At 32.0% G+C, this 16,797-nt stretch overlaps 1 protein-coding gene across 2 annotated transcripts in view; it reads left to right on the forward strand.

The window, feature by feature from the left end:
- The window catches only part of Pggt1b (protein geranylgeranyltransferase type I subunit beta), a 59,716-nt gene extending 43,492 nt beyond the window's left edge, over positions 1-16,224 (forward strand). For both annotated transcript variants that reach the window (XM_005339483.5, XM_078048827.1), the window contains 3 exons: positions 4,358-4,542; positions 9,690-9,798; positions 11,647-16,224. In XM_005339483.5, the coding sequence (XP_005339540.1) occupies positions 4,358-4,542; positions 9,690-9,798; positions 11,647-11,828 (476 nt within the window). In that variant the 3' untranslated portion in view covers positions 11,829-16,224. The remainder of the gene's footprint in view (positions 1-4,357; positions 4,543-9,689; positions 9,799-11,646) is intronic.
- The last annotated feature ends 573 nt before the right edge of the window (positions 16,225-16,797 follow it).

Raw genomic sequence — 16,797 nt, forward strand, 5'->3', positions numbered from 1 at the left:
CCATCATGAACACTGGCAGAGCTGGACAAGCCAGACCATACAGTGGAACCTAGAAAGCCAGATATCTACACTGCCAGGGTATGAATATAAGTAGAGAAGTGTGGAGGGCTATTACTCCTGTATCTGGCCCTGGTATCACCAGGGCAAAGAAAGAATTTGGAAAAATAAAGCCAGCACCTCTGCCTTTGTTGTTATCTCCTTCATCTACAACTTGTGAAATGACTGCTGCTTCATTTCTGCTTTACATATCTCACTCAGATTTTTCTAACTTCAGATCATACAATGAAGGGGTTTCTGGAAGAATAATTCTTGCTTAACAAAGTTGAAAAACCACCACAGTAATTATAGTCAGTTTTCTTAGAGATTTTGCTATTCCAGAGTGTCATAACCCACTTAATAAACCCATACTTTCCCATCAGCAGTGTCCTACCTGTGTTCAGGTCCCTTAGTTTAGTCCAGAACTCATTTTCCTTCTAGCTTTACAGACCCATGTATGAATGATCCCTCCAGGCACTCTAGGCTTAGAGAAAATGTATTCTTTAAACATTTGCACATTTTTCAACTTTGCTAATATTCTTTTTCCTTTCCTTCTCCTTGTTTTTTTTTCCTTAATATTCAAGAGTTTGACGTTTCTATGCCTTATTCCAGTGTCGCCTTTATAAAATTCCCATTGTCTTTTGTCCCCAACTGCTCCTGAGCAATTATTCCCTTTTTCATGTCTGTAGCACTTGGTCCATATCATGTTTATGGTACTTTCATTTGCCTCATCTTTGCTGCTAGATTGTAAGGTAATCATGTTTTATTCGTGTCTTTCTTTGTATATCCCTGTACATTATAGTTGTCCAATTGGCATTCGATGACTTGGTCATCCTGTATTCCACTTTGCATCACTAGCCTGGAATGTCAAATTCAGAAATTATCTGCTACAGTTTGATAATAACCTAGTTTCTTCATGTGCTTTTCTTCCTTGTTCCCCAATAATTATTTATGTTTGTTTATTTTGTTTTCCTCTTCAGCTTCTCTTGTCCAACTCACTTAGCTATAGTTTGTCAGTAAAACTTAAGAGAGCTGGTGTGGTGGTGCATGTCTGTGATCCCAGCAACTCAGTAGGCTGAGTACTGGAGGATTTCAAGTTCAAGGCCAGCCTCAACTTAGTGAGACCCCTCTCTCAAAATTTAAAATAAAATAAAAAGGGCTGGGAATGTGGCTCAATTTTTAAGCACTCCTATGTTCAGTCCCCAGTAACCCCTTCCCCCAAAATGGAACAAAACAAAAAACTAAACAGACATATTATAACCTAGACCATGATCATCAAATCTGGTGATTCTAAATAATGTTCCTATGGTAGAATAGTTTTAGAATTCCTTAATGTGCTTTGAAAGAATTGGATTTTAACTACTTTCTTAGGGATAAAATTGGTTTTTTCTTTCAAGATTTATAATAGAAAAGTTCAGATAAATTAATTCATGGATTTTTTATTATTTATTTATTTATCTTAAACATTTATTTTTTAGTTGTAAGTGGACACAATACCTTTCTTTATTTTGTTTTTATGTGGTCCTGAGGATCGAACCCAGTGCCTCACGCATGCTAGGCGAGTGTTCTTCCTCTGAGCCACAACCCCAGCCCTGATTTTTTTTTTTAATCTCTGCTTTTTAAGCTAGAATAGAAATGTGGAATCTCTTTGTTCTTAATTTTATCTCAACATTCAATTCCCTTGAAATTATTTCACTTTACATTTTTCATGTGGTGTTTGAGTACAAAATGATGTACTTGTTTATGTGTCTTATTTATTTCATTTTCTCTAGCCATTTGATTGTTGACTACCCTAAATGACACATTTCAGAGGATATGGTTTCTTTTCAATATCTTAGTATATGCAAATGCTATAAGAATGCTTAAAACTGAGCTGTAAAACCTTATGCCAGCAAGTTAACCTGTAACTGTTAACACTGTTAAAATGTCAGTAGACCATAGAATGCAGAACTAAGGTCTGTAGTTCCTACTTCACCCTGCACCTGGAAGAACTGGACTAGATGTTTGTTAGGAGAAAACCTGTGGTTCCTTCCAACTGAAACATTTTATTACTGTGGTATTCTTCAAATTCTCCACAATTGCAGCATATCACTTCAGATGGCAAATTTTAAAATTATTTCACTTGGAGAAGTTTCTTTTATTATTCGTTTACTTATGCATTCTTTAATATTCTCTTATTGTTATGTGCCTTAAAGAAGTAATTTTTAATGTCTTCAACTAAGGCAAAATGAATGAACAGAGCATAACCTTTCCTTAATGATTAAGATCATTGTTATGAGACATACTGTAGTATTACACTTTTAATGATAGTATTATACTCTTAATGATATAATCTTGAAGTATTGTGAAGTATGCAGAGTTTATTGACCTATGTAAGTTCTTATGCTTGTTTTTAATAATATTTCTTAATCTACTTATTAATGTGATGTTACTAGTTTTTGTTTTTTTCTCTACCATCTTCTAATGTTCTACTTTTAAACTACCACTTTAGAACTAGTTTTTCAGAATTTTATGTGAAATGAGACTTTTTAAATTATTGGTTTATAATTGTACATATTAGTGGGATTCATTATGCCATATTCATACATTTCTTAACATAATTTGATCAGTCTCATTCCCTAGTACCTTCTCTTTCCTCTCCTTCCTTCCTCCCCGATTCCACTTGCACTTCTTTCCTGATTGATCTTCCTTCTAGTAGTAGTAATAGTAGTTGTTGTAATGCATTATGATTATATGTATAAGCAGGGTTCATTGTGGTATATTCATACATAGACATAGCATAATTTTGTTCACCATTACTTCAGTACACGTACCATCACTATCGCTTTTCTCTACCAAATTGGTCTTGCTTATTATCTCACAAAAACAAGAGACCCTTTTTAAGGGAACGTGGCTTACCTATTGGTAAATGAATTTTAGCTTGAAGCATAGACTTTGTAATAATTGCATCTGGACACTTAAAGCCCAAATTTACTTCTAGAGTTACCATTTCCAAAAACTGAGAAAAATAAAGTGTTCTTATTTTGAATTGTGACTGTTTTCATTAAAGAATCCTAAAAAGTAGTTTAGAGAGTAATACTTAACGTGCCTCTTTTTTCCTTTTGTTTAAAAACTATGCACTGTCATTTAGAGGCTTTATCTTTAATAATAATACTTGAAGAAATTAAAATTCATCATTGAAAAGGAAATATGATTGTTGGTTGTTTGATAGAAATTATTCTAAAGTCTTATGATAAATTTGTTTTGCTTTTCTGTTTTAATTCACTCAAGACTAGATCTCTCAACTAATTGGGGAAGATTATAAAGATTAAATAATTGTTACTGTCAGTTATTATCATATAAGCAAGATTCATTGTGGTATATTCATTCATGGACATAGCACAGTGTAGCAGATTTTGTTCCCCATTATTTCAACACACACACCATCACTATCACCTTGGATTTTCTAGAGGTGATACTCACTTTTCCTTAGAGAATATATCCAAGATTTGAAAGTTAAGAGATGAGACATATTATCTATTTAAATTTTTGAAATTAATAAAAAATCACTAGGTAAAATTAGAATAAATTGGAAAATAAGTATTTTCAAATTGTTTGGAGTTAACAAGAGATAATGCCAATGGAAAGTGTTGCGTCTTTTCTAGAAAAGTACTGACTTCATTTCCTAAGGAAAGTACAGTCATCCTTAGTACAAATAGGGGATTTTTCCAGGATCTCTGCAAATGCTGATGCTCAAGTCTCTTATATAAAATGGTGTGGTAATTGCATATAATGCTTTCCTGTATACTTAAATAGTCTACACTATAATACCTAGTGCAATGTAAATGGCTATATAGTTTTCGTATTGTTTAGGGAATAATGACAAGGGGAAAAAAACCTGTACAGGCACAATATTTTTTCAAATATTTTTGATCTTCATTTGGTTACATCCATGGATAAAGAACTCACAAATATAGAAGGTTAGATATATTTAACCAAGTGATTAGTTGGACAGGGACTTTGTAGCTCCAGATTTTAGTTCCAAATTTGCCATTAACCATGTAATTTTGAACAAGTTTCTTATTCTTAGAAATTCTGAGTCTTACTTTTTCTCATAATCAGAATGATTCTTGTAGCTTTAAATTATTTTAAATTCTCTCTGTTTCATCAAATTAACACTAAAGACTTTAGTGTTTAGTGATTATTTTGAAATCAATTGTCACTTAAATTTTATTTCACTGTTTTCTAGAATTATTTAACCTTCCCCCCCCCCAGGCATTTTGTACTGTTTTTATAGGTATCTAATTTGAAGTTTTTAGCATTGTGTGGTTTTGATTAACAGGAGGATCTACTTTTTGTGGCATTGCATCACTATGTCTAATGGGAAAACTAGAAGAAGTTTTTTCAGAAAAAGAATTGAACAGAATAAAGAGATGGTGCATAATGAGGCAACAAAATGGTTATCATGGGAGACCTAATAAACCCGTGGACACCTGTTATTCTTTTTGGGTAGGAGCAACTCTAAAGGTAAGAAAAATAATAAAAATGAGAAACCTGGACATGTTCATGTTAATTTAAAAATGTTTGATCTTAGTCATGTGCATTAAATGCTATTAAATTTAGACTACTGTTTTACTTGAAATTTTTCCATCTTAATAAAATTCAAGTGATAACAACTTGAGTCTATTACCTACTTAAAATTTAGTAGCATTTGTTATTTATCACCTTTCTAGTAATTACAGTGTCATAAAAAGACTTGTTATTGAAACTGACTAGAGGTCCACGTAGTCCAAGCATCTGTCTGAAAGTGGTATCAGTAAAGATTGTATGGAAAGTTACTAATCTTAAATGGTTTTTCAAGGAATGAGCTGTAATTTATCTTTTTAAAGTCTTTCTGTAATTATTTTTGTCTGTCTTCCAAGACTCATTGACATGCCTCTTTTTAGTTTTTGTTAATATATTAGTTTAATATATTAATTCCATGAAGCTGTTGAGCCAATAAATATTTAAGTTTTATGTATCTTAAAAATAGCTTTTTACTTTTAAGAAGTATTAGCTAGTTCCGATAGTCTAGAATCTAAATAGTCTGTATTCATCTTCTATGTAATATCCTAATTTTTTCCCTTAAACAAAATTTATGTATATGACTAAAACAAATTTAGAACAGAAAATTATTTAAAATGAAAGAAATAATGTCTGTTTCTCCTTCTAGTGCTACTTCTCACATGTGCTAGTTTTATTTATTTTTTAATCACGGGAAATTTCAAAAGTAGGGAGAATGTTTTACTTGAAATTTTTCCATCTTAATAAAATTCAAGTGATAACAACTTGGTATGGTATTTGCATATAATGCTTTCCTGTATACTTTGTATAAATATCCATCAACCATTATCAATATTTATCCCTAAACTAGTCTTTCTTTATCCATACTTGTCCTATTTCTCTCCCATTCAGCATATTATTTGAAAGAAAATCTGAGATATATTAACTGGAAATTCTTTAGTATAATCTCTGAATGAAAACAGCTTTTTTAAAAAACAGACCCTTAGAGCTGGGAATATAGCTCAGTTGGTCGAGAGCTTGCCTCGCATGCATAAGACCCTAAGTTCAATCCCCAGCACCATGAAAGAAAAAAAAAAAAAAAAAAAACCAAAACACAGAACCTTAGTAGCATCACATCCAAAAAATCAGCCACAATTGTTTATTATCATTAAATATCCAATCCATGATGGTATATATTTCCCATTACATTATATCAAGAAGCACATATCTGGTGGTTTATCCTTTTATCAGAGGGCTTCAAAATTGCCATCCTGATTTCTTCCATTAAGTTTCCATCAATTTTTTTTTGTTTTTCTATTCGTTTTATTGTAAAATATATATACTTGTCAGTTTAACAATTTGTAAGTATGTAAATCAGTGATATTTATATCCACAATGTTGTAAAACCATCACCACCATCTGTACTGACTTTTTGGTCACCCACAACATAAATTCTGTATTCATTAATCATTAAACAATAACTTCTTATTCTCTTCTCCCAGCCCCTGCTAACATCTGTTCTACTGATTCTGTGAATTTGTCTGTTTAGTTACTTCATAAAAGTGGAGTCATACTACTTGTCCTTCTGTTATCTGCCTTATTTCACTTAGCATATGTTTTCAGGGTCCATGTTTTATAGCTTATATCAAGTTGTTGTTCCTTTTTATGACTGAATAATATTCCATTATATGTCTATGCTACATTTTGCTTATTTTTTTTATGATCACTTGGGTTGTTACCACTTATTGGTTGTGTGAATAAGATTGCTATGAACATGCTGTACAATATATGATCAAGTCCTTGTTTTCATATTTGGGAATGTTAGACCCAGGAGTTGAATTGCTGGGTCATACTTTTTGAGGACCCACCAAACTGTATCCCACAGCAACTGCCCTGTTTTGTATTCCACAATCCTCACCAACATTTTCTTCTATTTTGTGGTGGTTGTTGTCATTCAGTTGGTTTTTTGTGGGTCTGATGTGGTTATCTCATTGTGGTTTTGATTTATTTTTCCTGAGTAATTACTGATGTTGAACATTATCATTGTTACTGAGTTACAGGAGTTGTTTATTCTACGTGTTAGTCCCTTAGCAGATAACATGGTTTGAAATTTTTTTCTTCCATTTCTCAACTTGCCTTTTTACTCTGTTCATAATATCCTTTAATGAACAAAAATTTTTAATTTTGATGCAGTCAAGTTTAATCTTTTTTAATTTGACATCTATAAAATTGTTGTCCAATCAAAATCATAAAGATTTTTCCTAGTGTTTTTTTCCTAATAGTTTTATAGTTGTAGTTGTTTATAAATAGTCTTTTTGTCAATCTTGAGGTAATTTTTATACATGACAAAGTAAAATCCAATGTCATTCTTTTACATGTCAGTTTTCCCAGCACCTCTTTGATAGTGTTGGCATCCGTGTCAAATCAATTAACCGTATAGGTGAGGATTATTGAAACTTTGTAATAAGTTTTAAAATCAAGAAATGTACCCCTTCTAACTTCCATTATTTTTAGGATTGTTTTGGCTGTTGGGGCCCCTTGCAGTTTCATATGAATTTGGTGATTGAGTCCATTTATTAAAAAAGAAAAAAAAAGCTTCTGGAATTTTCATAGGGATTGTGTATATATATATAGATATCCAAAGGTTGTACTGACATCTTTTTTTATTATTGGTTATTCAAAACGTTACAAAACTCTTGACATATCATATTTCATACATTTGATTCAAGTGGGTTATGAACTTCCATTTTTACCCCAAATACAGATTGCAGAATCACATCGATTACACATCCACATTTTTACATAATGCCATATTAGTAACTGTTGTATTCTACTACCTTTCCTATCCTCTACTATCCCCGCTCCCTTCCCCTCCCATCTTCTCTCTCTACCCCATCTGTTGTAATTTAATTCTTTCCCTTGTTTTTTTTTTTCCCTTCCCCCTCACAACCTCTTGTATGTAATTTTGTGTAACAAGAGGGTTGTATTGATATCTTGACAATGTTAATGAGCATGGGATGTCTTTCTATTTATACAAGTGGTCTTTAATTTCTTCCAGAAATGTTTTATGGTTTTTAGTGCATAGGTTTTTCATCTCCTTGGCTAGATCTATTTCTAAGTACTGTTTAATTATTTTATACTTATAAATAGAATCGCTCTTAAAATTTGCATTTCGATATTTATTATTAATGTTTAGAAACTCATCAACTCTTATGGAGTGGTTTCAGCAGCTATTGAATATATCACATCACGTGTGTCAGTAAGGGATTATAAAGAGTGATAGTCTTATCATTCCTTCTAAATTTATTAACATTTCTTTGTAAATAATTTTACCTTAACATGCGTATAGTTTGTACAGAAAAATGCAGATTATTTCTTTATAATTTTAATAGTGTATGGCATAGTAGGTTGGTTCCCTAGTATCCTCTCAAGTTTTCCAATGAAATGGGGTGGGGTTTTTTTCCTTTTTTTTTTTTTGTAATATCTTTGTGAACTCATATATTTTAATGTTTTCATTCTTTATGTTTTTCAATGTTTCAGTTGTCCCATCTGTGGTCTCTTGAAGATTTTTGCTGTGACTTCAGCAACTACTTTTAAACATTTCTTTTGTAGTTTTTGTGGACATTGCTGTAACTTTATAAGCTGGTTTTATTTATTTCTTGTTTTGGTACCAGGGGTTAAACTCAGGGGCGCTTAACCACTGAGCCACATCCCCAGCCTTTTGTGTAAATATTTTATTTAGAGATATGGTCTCACTAAATTGCTTAGGGCCTAATCATATAAAAGTTGCTGAGGCTGGATTTGAACTTGTGATCCTCCTGCTTCAGCTTCCTGAGCCACTGGGATTAGAGGCATACACAACCATGTTCAGCCTATGCTGATTTCTTAACAGCTTTAAACGTTTTCTTTTAGCTATGAAATATTTAGGATTTAGGCTCCCTTTTTTTCCCAGCATATTGTTGTTGACTACATTATATTTACTTCTGAAACTTTTCTTCTACCCTCTAAAACTGTCACGTTCAGTAACTATTCGTATGGTGTGATTACTATCGGATCTTTTGTGTTTTCCCTATAAGTAAAATTCTACACTTTGGAAACCAGTAATAAACACCTATTATGACAATGTAAATATTGTTCATTGTTGAAGCAAGTACTGTATTGGATTATAATTTCTTGGACTGGAGATGTAGCTCAATGCTACAGCACTTGTCTAACATGCACAGACCCAATCCCCCATGGTATAAATTTCTTCTTTTAGGTAATATGGGAAATGTGTCAGTCTTATGCCACTGAATGAGAAATGTGTCAGTCTCTTTCCTTAAATTCTATTCATTGAATCAAAGTATGTAAGTTTGTTTCTTATTTGTATTATAATTTTCTTAAAGGTAATTTTTTGAGAAATAATCCTTGTTCATCAGACACTAATATCTTTCCTGGTTCTCTGATTTATGAGTACACTTTACACTTGAAACTACTTACATCTTTAGAAATTTCTTGAACCCTTACCTACTGTCTACCACTTCTTTGTGCCTGTCAGGTTTTTTTTCTTTTTAATGGTTCTTCAGAGAGAAGATAAATACATGACATAAGTCATTAAGCTACAAAGTTTTTTATGTTGCAGTCATATTTGTCTCACTTTTATCTTTCCTAACTATAGAGCTGTAATTTTTACTTTTCTCATATAAAACTATCTCTAGCATCTGGTTAATGATTTTGCTTTCTTTTTTTTTTAATATTTTGAGTTCTAGTTACTATTTGCAACAAATAGATCAAAAGCCTATCAGAAAAGTTAAAATATGATTAGATAAAATAGTTCTTTTTTAAATGGCTGATTATGTTGAGTAGATTGAGGAAGTTATGTTTTGAATGTAGCTTAATGTGGTACAAAGAGCCTAGTTGCACCTGGTTCAGAGAAGGAAATAGCAAATCAATAAAAGGAGAGTAGACTTTGCAAAGAAGATTTAAAAAAAAAAAAAAAAGATCATGTAGCTAACTAATTTTAAGTGCTGAAAAGTCCTGAGATTTCCTCTGTGAGCCTTAGCTAGAGAAAAACATATCTAAATGATGCATACCTGAAATGTGAACCAAAGACCAATATAAAAGTTCTATATCAATTAATTTTGTCATTTCAGCTTCTGAAAATTTTTCAATACACTAACTTTGAGAAAAATAGAAATTACATCTTATCAACTCAAGATCGCCTTGTAGGGGGATTTGCCAAATGGCCAGATAGTCATCCAGGTAATTATTTTCTGTATGAATACAGAATAGTATTTATTTGTTGTGTAGATCTTTAACTTCTTTTCTACAAAGATCTGTTGTTAACTTGGACATTTCTGTAAATATTTAAAAATTTGTAAAACTATTGAGTTTTTTACAGATAGATTATCGTGTCTCTGATTACAGTTTCTCTGGAGCCTCTACACTAGAGAGTTCTAGTAAGTCTAGTAGCAGATGTGACATGAGGAGATTTTTATATACTTTTATGGAAGGAACTTTTGTAAAAAGTGACTTTTATTATGAAGTAAATACATCTTTACCATATTAAGTTAAAATAGGTAGTGTCATCACCTACAGATAAGATTTTTTTAAAGAAACTATTTGAGATTTGAAACAAGTTCTGTTCTTTTTGACTAAAAAAATTTTTGAGGGGAAAAAAAAGCTTTACTTCATCTGTAAAGATTTTAATTTAATTAATATAAGATTCTATTTTTTATTATTCTATATGTATATTATGCCTCTTCCCTTACTCCTCCTTTCTGTGGTACTTGGAATAGAATCCCAAGGTACTCTACACTCTACTACTGAGCTATATCCCCTAGCCATTTTTATTTTGAGACTGGGTCTCCTTAAGTTCCCCAGGCTGGCCTCAAGCTTGAAATTCTCCTGCCTCAGCCTACAACATAGCTGGAATTACAGAAATGTGAAGCTGAGCCTGACACTTTTATGCTTTCTTTTTCACCTTTTTTCCTGGAACAATTTTCTAGTTTCTAAAAAATGAACCTCAATGTTGCTTTGTGCTCCTTATAATTTTAAAATAACTCTATGAAATAACATAACAGTACAAAGGAAATTAAGCTAGAAATTAAACTAGAAATTAATATTTCTAGTCTGAAAGTTATAGGAAAGAAAGCCAGAATAAAACTAAGCAGTAACGCTTAATGAAGTTTGATTTGGTAAGATGTTTTGAAGTTTAATAGATCTTGATGTCATACATGCTGGCCAGTTCAAAAATAAGAAAAAATCTTGGCCACTGCAAAACTGTTCTTTTATAATGTTCCCACAACAACATAGTTCTGAGCTTTTCAGAATTTTTTTTTTTTTAAGAGAGAGAGAATTTTTTTTTAATATTTATTTTTTAGTTATCAGCGGACACAACATCTTTGTTTGTATGTGGTGCTGAGGATGGAACCCGGGCCACATGCATGCCAGGCGAGCGTGCTACCGCTTGAGCCACATCCCCAGCCCCAGAATTTTTTAAATAAGGCTCCAGGAGACAAATGATTTCAGTCTCTACACTTTTTTTTTTTTAGAAGATTGCTGTCCCCTTGAAGATGGGAAAGTGTAGTGAGGCCACTACAAAAGAATTGTTATTGTAACCAAATAGAATGTGAGTTTGCTTGTTTGTTTGTGGTCATGTCAGATATTTTTAGAATGGCTGACATTATCCTAAATAGAAGAACTAAATATGAGGGTAAGCTGTAGTGCTTAGATTCAGAGGTAGGTTTATTTTCTTTTCTAATATAGAGTGACAGGCATTTGTTTCCACTTTGTGTAATAAGCAAAAGGAAAAACCCACTAAAGTGAGAGGTCTTTTATATTACTGCTGTTCTTTCTTTGTCCTCAGAGAATATTGGTAGTTGCATCTTCTCTTGTTGTAACTGTTCTTCTTAGTTATTAATAATTTCATTAATAAAATATTTTAATATCTGATTTGTTTTAATTGGTTTTTGAAACTGAGAAAGTAAGCATTTCAAAAACTGTATTTTGCCTTTCTTAAAATTTAATTTTAATGTAGTTTTTTTGTAGCTAAAACATTTGTAGCATGTATAGATGCCTGTTAGGATTTTTAAAATGTCTTCTTTTCAGATGCTTTGCATGCATACTTTGGGATCTGTGGCCTGTCACTAATGGAGGAAAGTGGAATTTGTAAAGTTCATCCTGCTCTGAATGTAAGCACACGGACTTCTGAACGCCTTAGAGATCTTCATCAAAGCTGGAAAAACAAGGACTCTAAACAGTGCTCAGAGAATGTACATATCTCCACATGACTGATTTTATATTAGGGGGGTGGGATTTGTAGCCTAACTGTAGCTCAAGGTTAAAAGCCATGTATAACCAAGTGTGCTCTTTTTTTAAGGGATAGAGTCTTACAATCAAAACTCATACTGCTATCACTTTGGAAAATGGTCTTGAGCCAGTAACCTTTGTACTAGGTTTCAAGAAAATCTTTGTTGAAGTTTGAACCACATTGGATTCTGTTGTGGTTCTTAAATGTTTATACAATATTTCTAAGAAGTTCTTTGAGGTAAATTAACTGTATGTAGGTAGGTTATCTTTTTAAAAACTCTTAGTACAAATCGTATCTTATATAAAGTGAACACAAATCTTCAAAACAAGTTTATACTTCATATAGCATTGATAATCTTCAGTTGAGGACTTAGTGATCATTTAAAAATCTTGACTGCTGATGTTAAAAAAAATTGCTTTAATGAATTAAGTATCTGGGATTAGTCTTTGAAAACAGATGATCCCATAATTTTTTTTTAACAGAATGGCTTATTTTATCTTATTCTGAAGTGTGCCAATTAAACGTATGTGGCCAATATAAATGAAATTAATGACTGGAAAAAAGTAAATAAGCCTAACTAATAAGATAGTTTTCTAAAGGGAGATTGTTTTAAGAAGACTATTATGTAACTGAGGAAAGAGTAATTTAATTGTGATTATGAAAGAGAAAGTTTTGTGCTGTGTGGATCTTTATGTATATGTAGACATTGCTGGTGTGACTACCAGTTATGTTTTATTTTAATCTCATATCATTAGTTGTCTTTTCTAGGGGTGGGGGAGAAAACATTCTTATATAGAAGGAAAAGCATTCAGTGTTTCTGTTTATATTTCTAAGATTCATGATACTGAAAATTATACTTTTCTAATAGTTACTTTTAGCCATTTAAAATTTTTGTTGACACCAGTGTGTTATATTAGCTGTTCTTATTTCAAACTATCTGGTTGCGAATCCCTAATCCAACAATCTGAAATCTAGAATAGTTCAAAATCCAAACTTTTTGAGTGCCAACATGACACTCAAGTAGAAATTTATCTGACCTCTTACGACAGATTACAGTGAAAATGTAATAAACACAGTAAAAATGTATAAAATTAGCTTCAGCTAATTTTGTAAGGTATATATGAAACAAATTCATTGTGTTCTGACTTAGGTCTCATTCACAAGATATTATGTATATGCACATATTCTAAAATCTGGGGAAACAATGAAAATCTAAATCACTTCTGATCCTAAGTATTTTGGATAAGGAATATTCAACCTGAAATAATTTTCTAGCTTTTTCAAATTCAATAAAAAATTTAAATGCAAAAACAGAACCTCCCAAATAAATTCAATGGTGCAGCTCCATACATAGTCATAGTAGTTTATATTTTTATATTTTCAGGTAAGTGGCAGGGGAATGTAACCATTTAGAGGGTGGTAAGAATTAGAGTTGCACTTTTGTTCATTACTTCATATTAATTCAGTGAACTAGCTAATCACAAAGGTGATGTTGTAAAGACTCTACATTAGTAATCAACCTGTCAATAAATCACATCTATCACTTAGTCACTTTCAGAGATATGAGTCTGATACTGATATGGAGAAGGAAATCTCACTAAAGGAGCTAGATTTAAGTTAATCTTGGTAATGATAAAAGTTGAATCATTAGTTCTACAGACATCAGTATAAAAACTAAGTTGTGTTACTCTTTAAGAATTACAAATACTTTCAATTTATTTAATTTCTTGCCTAATTTCAAGAATATTCTAAAATAACCCTTCCCAAGGGAAACCTAGCATGTACTTGGAAAAATGATTCGTTTATTAGAATCATTGGTATGTTTAGTTTTAAACTGGAATTTGCAAAATCAGATGTATTTTATTAGAAATAAAATAGTGCTGGGGGTAGCTCAGTGATTCAGTGTTTGTCTAGCATTTGTGATGTCCTGAGTTCAATCCCCAGCTTCAGAAACAAAAGGAAAAAAAAAATCTTCCAGTGGTAGGGAAAAAATTAGACTTATCCAAAGATATTATTCTTCCAAGAGTTATTCAAGTTGCTTTTAAATCCTCACAATTTAAGATATCCCTATCTCAAATTCAGTCGTCTATTAGAGGTTGAGAGTTAAAATAACATGTATATAATGGCTTTATGAGTATGTAGAAATCCCACATTTTTCCTGAGTCACTAACAAGGTTAGAAGATAAGAAAAGTACTAATAGTAATTATATTCATAAATCAAAGTTAAGTGAATTCTAATGTAAAAGTCATTCATAAAACTGTTAGATATTTTTTAACTCCTTGAATAATTTAATAGCAAAAGAATATTAATAATAGAATGATTCTAATTGATACACACTGAGAGACAAAGTTTCTTGTGAAATTTTAGAGGCCAGTGAATGTTCACTTTTCACCAAAACATACTGACCAAAAAATCCTGGGCTGTTGTGAGTTTTGGAAAGTTATTTCTAACTTTTCAAAAATAATTCACAAGAAGAGTATTGATTAATAAAGTAAATTATATACAATATTTTACAAATATACTTGGTTCTTTAGAAGTAGTGGTGTAATGAGAAGAAAACTATGAAGATCAAACTCAAATAACTGTTCCCAGGGTCTAAATTTTCTCCTCTCTAGCAGTTTTTGGTTTGGTGGGGGGTTTTTTTGTTTTTGTTGTTTTTGTTTTTTTAGAAGATAGTAGAAGTTACTGTTAACCTGTTTACTGTCTATAGTGTGTTAAATTTGATTTGTAATATGTATTGAGGATTTTTTTAGACTCTTATTCATAAGTAACCTAAATTCAAGTAGAAATTTTGCTAATAGAGGTATGTAGTTTGAAAATTCTTGGACCTGATCATATTGGATTGTTAATGAGAAGATGATCTGGAATCAGGTGGTTTGGGTTTATATCTCAAATCTGCCAGTTCAGCAATATCTTGGACCCCAGGTACCCCATTGGTAAAATGAGGAAAATATTAAAACTTAATTTACAGGATTGGTTAAGAATTAAATGAGGTGTTACATGTAAACACTTAGCATAGTGCCTGAAATCCAGCATATTCTTAATTATAGTGTCATAATCACAAAATTATTTTTAAAGCCTCTAATCTATAATAAAGGTCTTAACAGAATGTAAACTCAGGGAAGATGATGGCAGCAGTGTAGTTTTTAATCTCTCCATAAGAAGACAGAGTAATTGGGGTAGCCACAGACACACTGTCTACAAAACTAGATAGCAGGGAATTCCTCCTATGAACCTGAAAATACAAGTAAAAGAATAAAACGCTGACTCACGTGGTTTCACCATCTGTGAGGAAGGCAGCTGGTTTCTGAGCCTTGCAAGTTAGAGAACTATGACAGTATGCAGAGCTGCTCACTACAAAGTGCAGTGGGCCACCTGAGAATAGATGCTGAAATGGGGAAGAGTTCTACAGAGTCCCATCTGCAGGTGAGTCTTAAAGCAATATGATAAGGTCTGATGGTTACACTAGAGCAGCCTGGGTTTTATACTGTGTACTTTTTGAAAGTAATAAGACAACACTGCAAAAAACTGCTGAAATTAGAATCCAGGGTGGACAAGACAAGTACAATAGGATAAAAAAAGAGAGAGAGAGAGAGAGAAGTAGTCAAGAAGACCAGTAGATTGGGCTGGGGATGTGGCTCAAGCGGTAGCGCGCTCGCCTGGCATGCGTGCGGCCCGGTTCGATCCCCAGCACCACATACCAACAAAGATGTTGTGTCCGCCGAGAACTAAAAAACTAAAAAATAAATATTAAAAATTCTCTCTCTCTCTCCTCTCTCACTGTCTCTTAAAAAAAAAAAAAGACCAGTAGATAAAAAATATATAAACACGGAAACACAATCATTTAAATCAATGTGGGATGGAGAGGGGAAGGAGTTCTGGGTTTGTGAAGCTGAAAGAGTTAACCTAGAGTATCCCTTCTTCCCAAAAGCACAGGAAAACTTACTTTTTAAAAAAACTAAACAAGATTGCTGTCCATTGACATTCAAAGTTAGTATAAGAAATAGGAAATAAGTATATTAACATCCCATAGACAATGAAAACACACCAGAGAGACATGATTTCAAGACAAATAGAAACCTAATGCTTCAAAACAAAAAGCAGTTATGAGAGCAATTATAGTGTCTGTATGGTATCAGTAGTCTTAAAAGCTGAAGTAAACACAATTAAGGAATTAGTAAAGATAAAAGCAAAAAGTATTGATCCCAGCATTGCAGAGAAAACCAAAAGTAATTGGTAGAAAACCAGAACAGTAGAGCCAATAAACTGACAAGCTGATTCTTTGGGTTGGGGGATGAAGCTCAAATAAATAGACAAACTATCAACTGATTTATTTTTTAAAAAGGAGGGGGAGAGGAAGCACAAATAAGGAAAACTTAAAATGACAAGGGGGAATAACCATAAAACAAGATTTTTTTAGCTGATTTTTTTATACAAGTTAGAAAGCTTTATAAAGAAAAATGTAAATTGCCAAAATTTAATACATACAGAAAACCAAACTAGGTATAGAAGAAACAAGTAATTAAAGGATCTCCTACCAAAAATAAGCATTTAGACCCAGATTGTCATTCTTAGCATTCATTTAAGATCAGATATTCCCAGTGTTGCTTAAACAAGTCCAAGGAGTAGACAGAAGAATCTTGAACCTTAAATTGCAAAAAAAAAAAAACAAAAAACTTTCCAAGTTCATTTTGTTAATGAGTATAATAGCACTTATTAGAAAACCTGACAAATAGTGTACCAAAAATAAAATACTAGTCCAATGAACATCAGTGCATAAAGTTTAATGATTTACTAGCAAACAATCCAATAGCATTTTGAAAAAGTATTAATCATGACTGAGTTCAGTATATATTAGGAAATGCAAGGATAATCCAATATTAGAAAATATATTACAAGCAAAAGAAAAAATTATGGTTATCTTTGCAGAAGACATCTGATAGAATTA

This window comes from Ictidomys tridecemlineatus, chromosome 1 (assembly GCF_052094955.1).
Source record: "Ictidomys tridecemlineatus isolate mIctTri1 chromosome 1, mIctTri1.hap1, whole genome shotgun sequence".
Taxonomy (NCBI): domain Eukaryota; kingdom Metazoa; phylum Chordata; class Mammalia; order Rodentia; family Sciuridae; genus Ictidomys; species Ictidomys tridecemlineatus.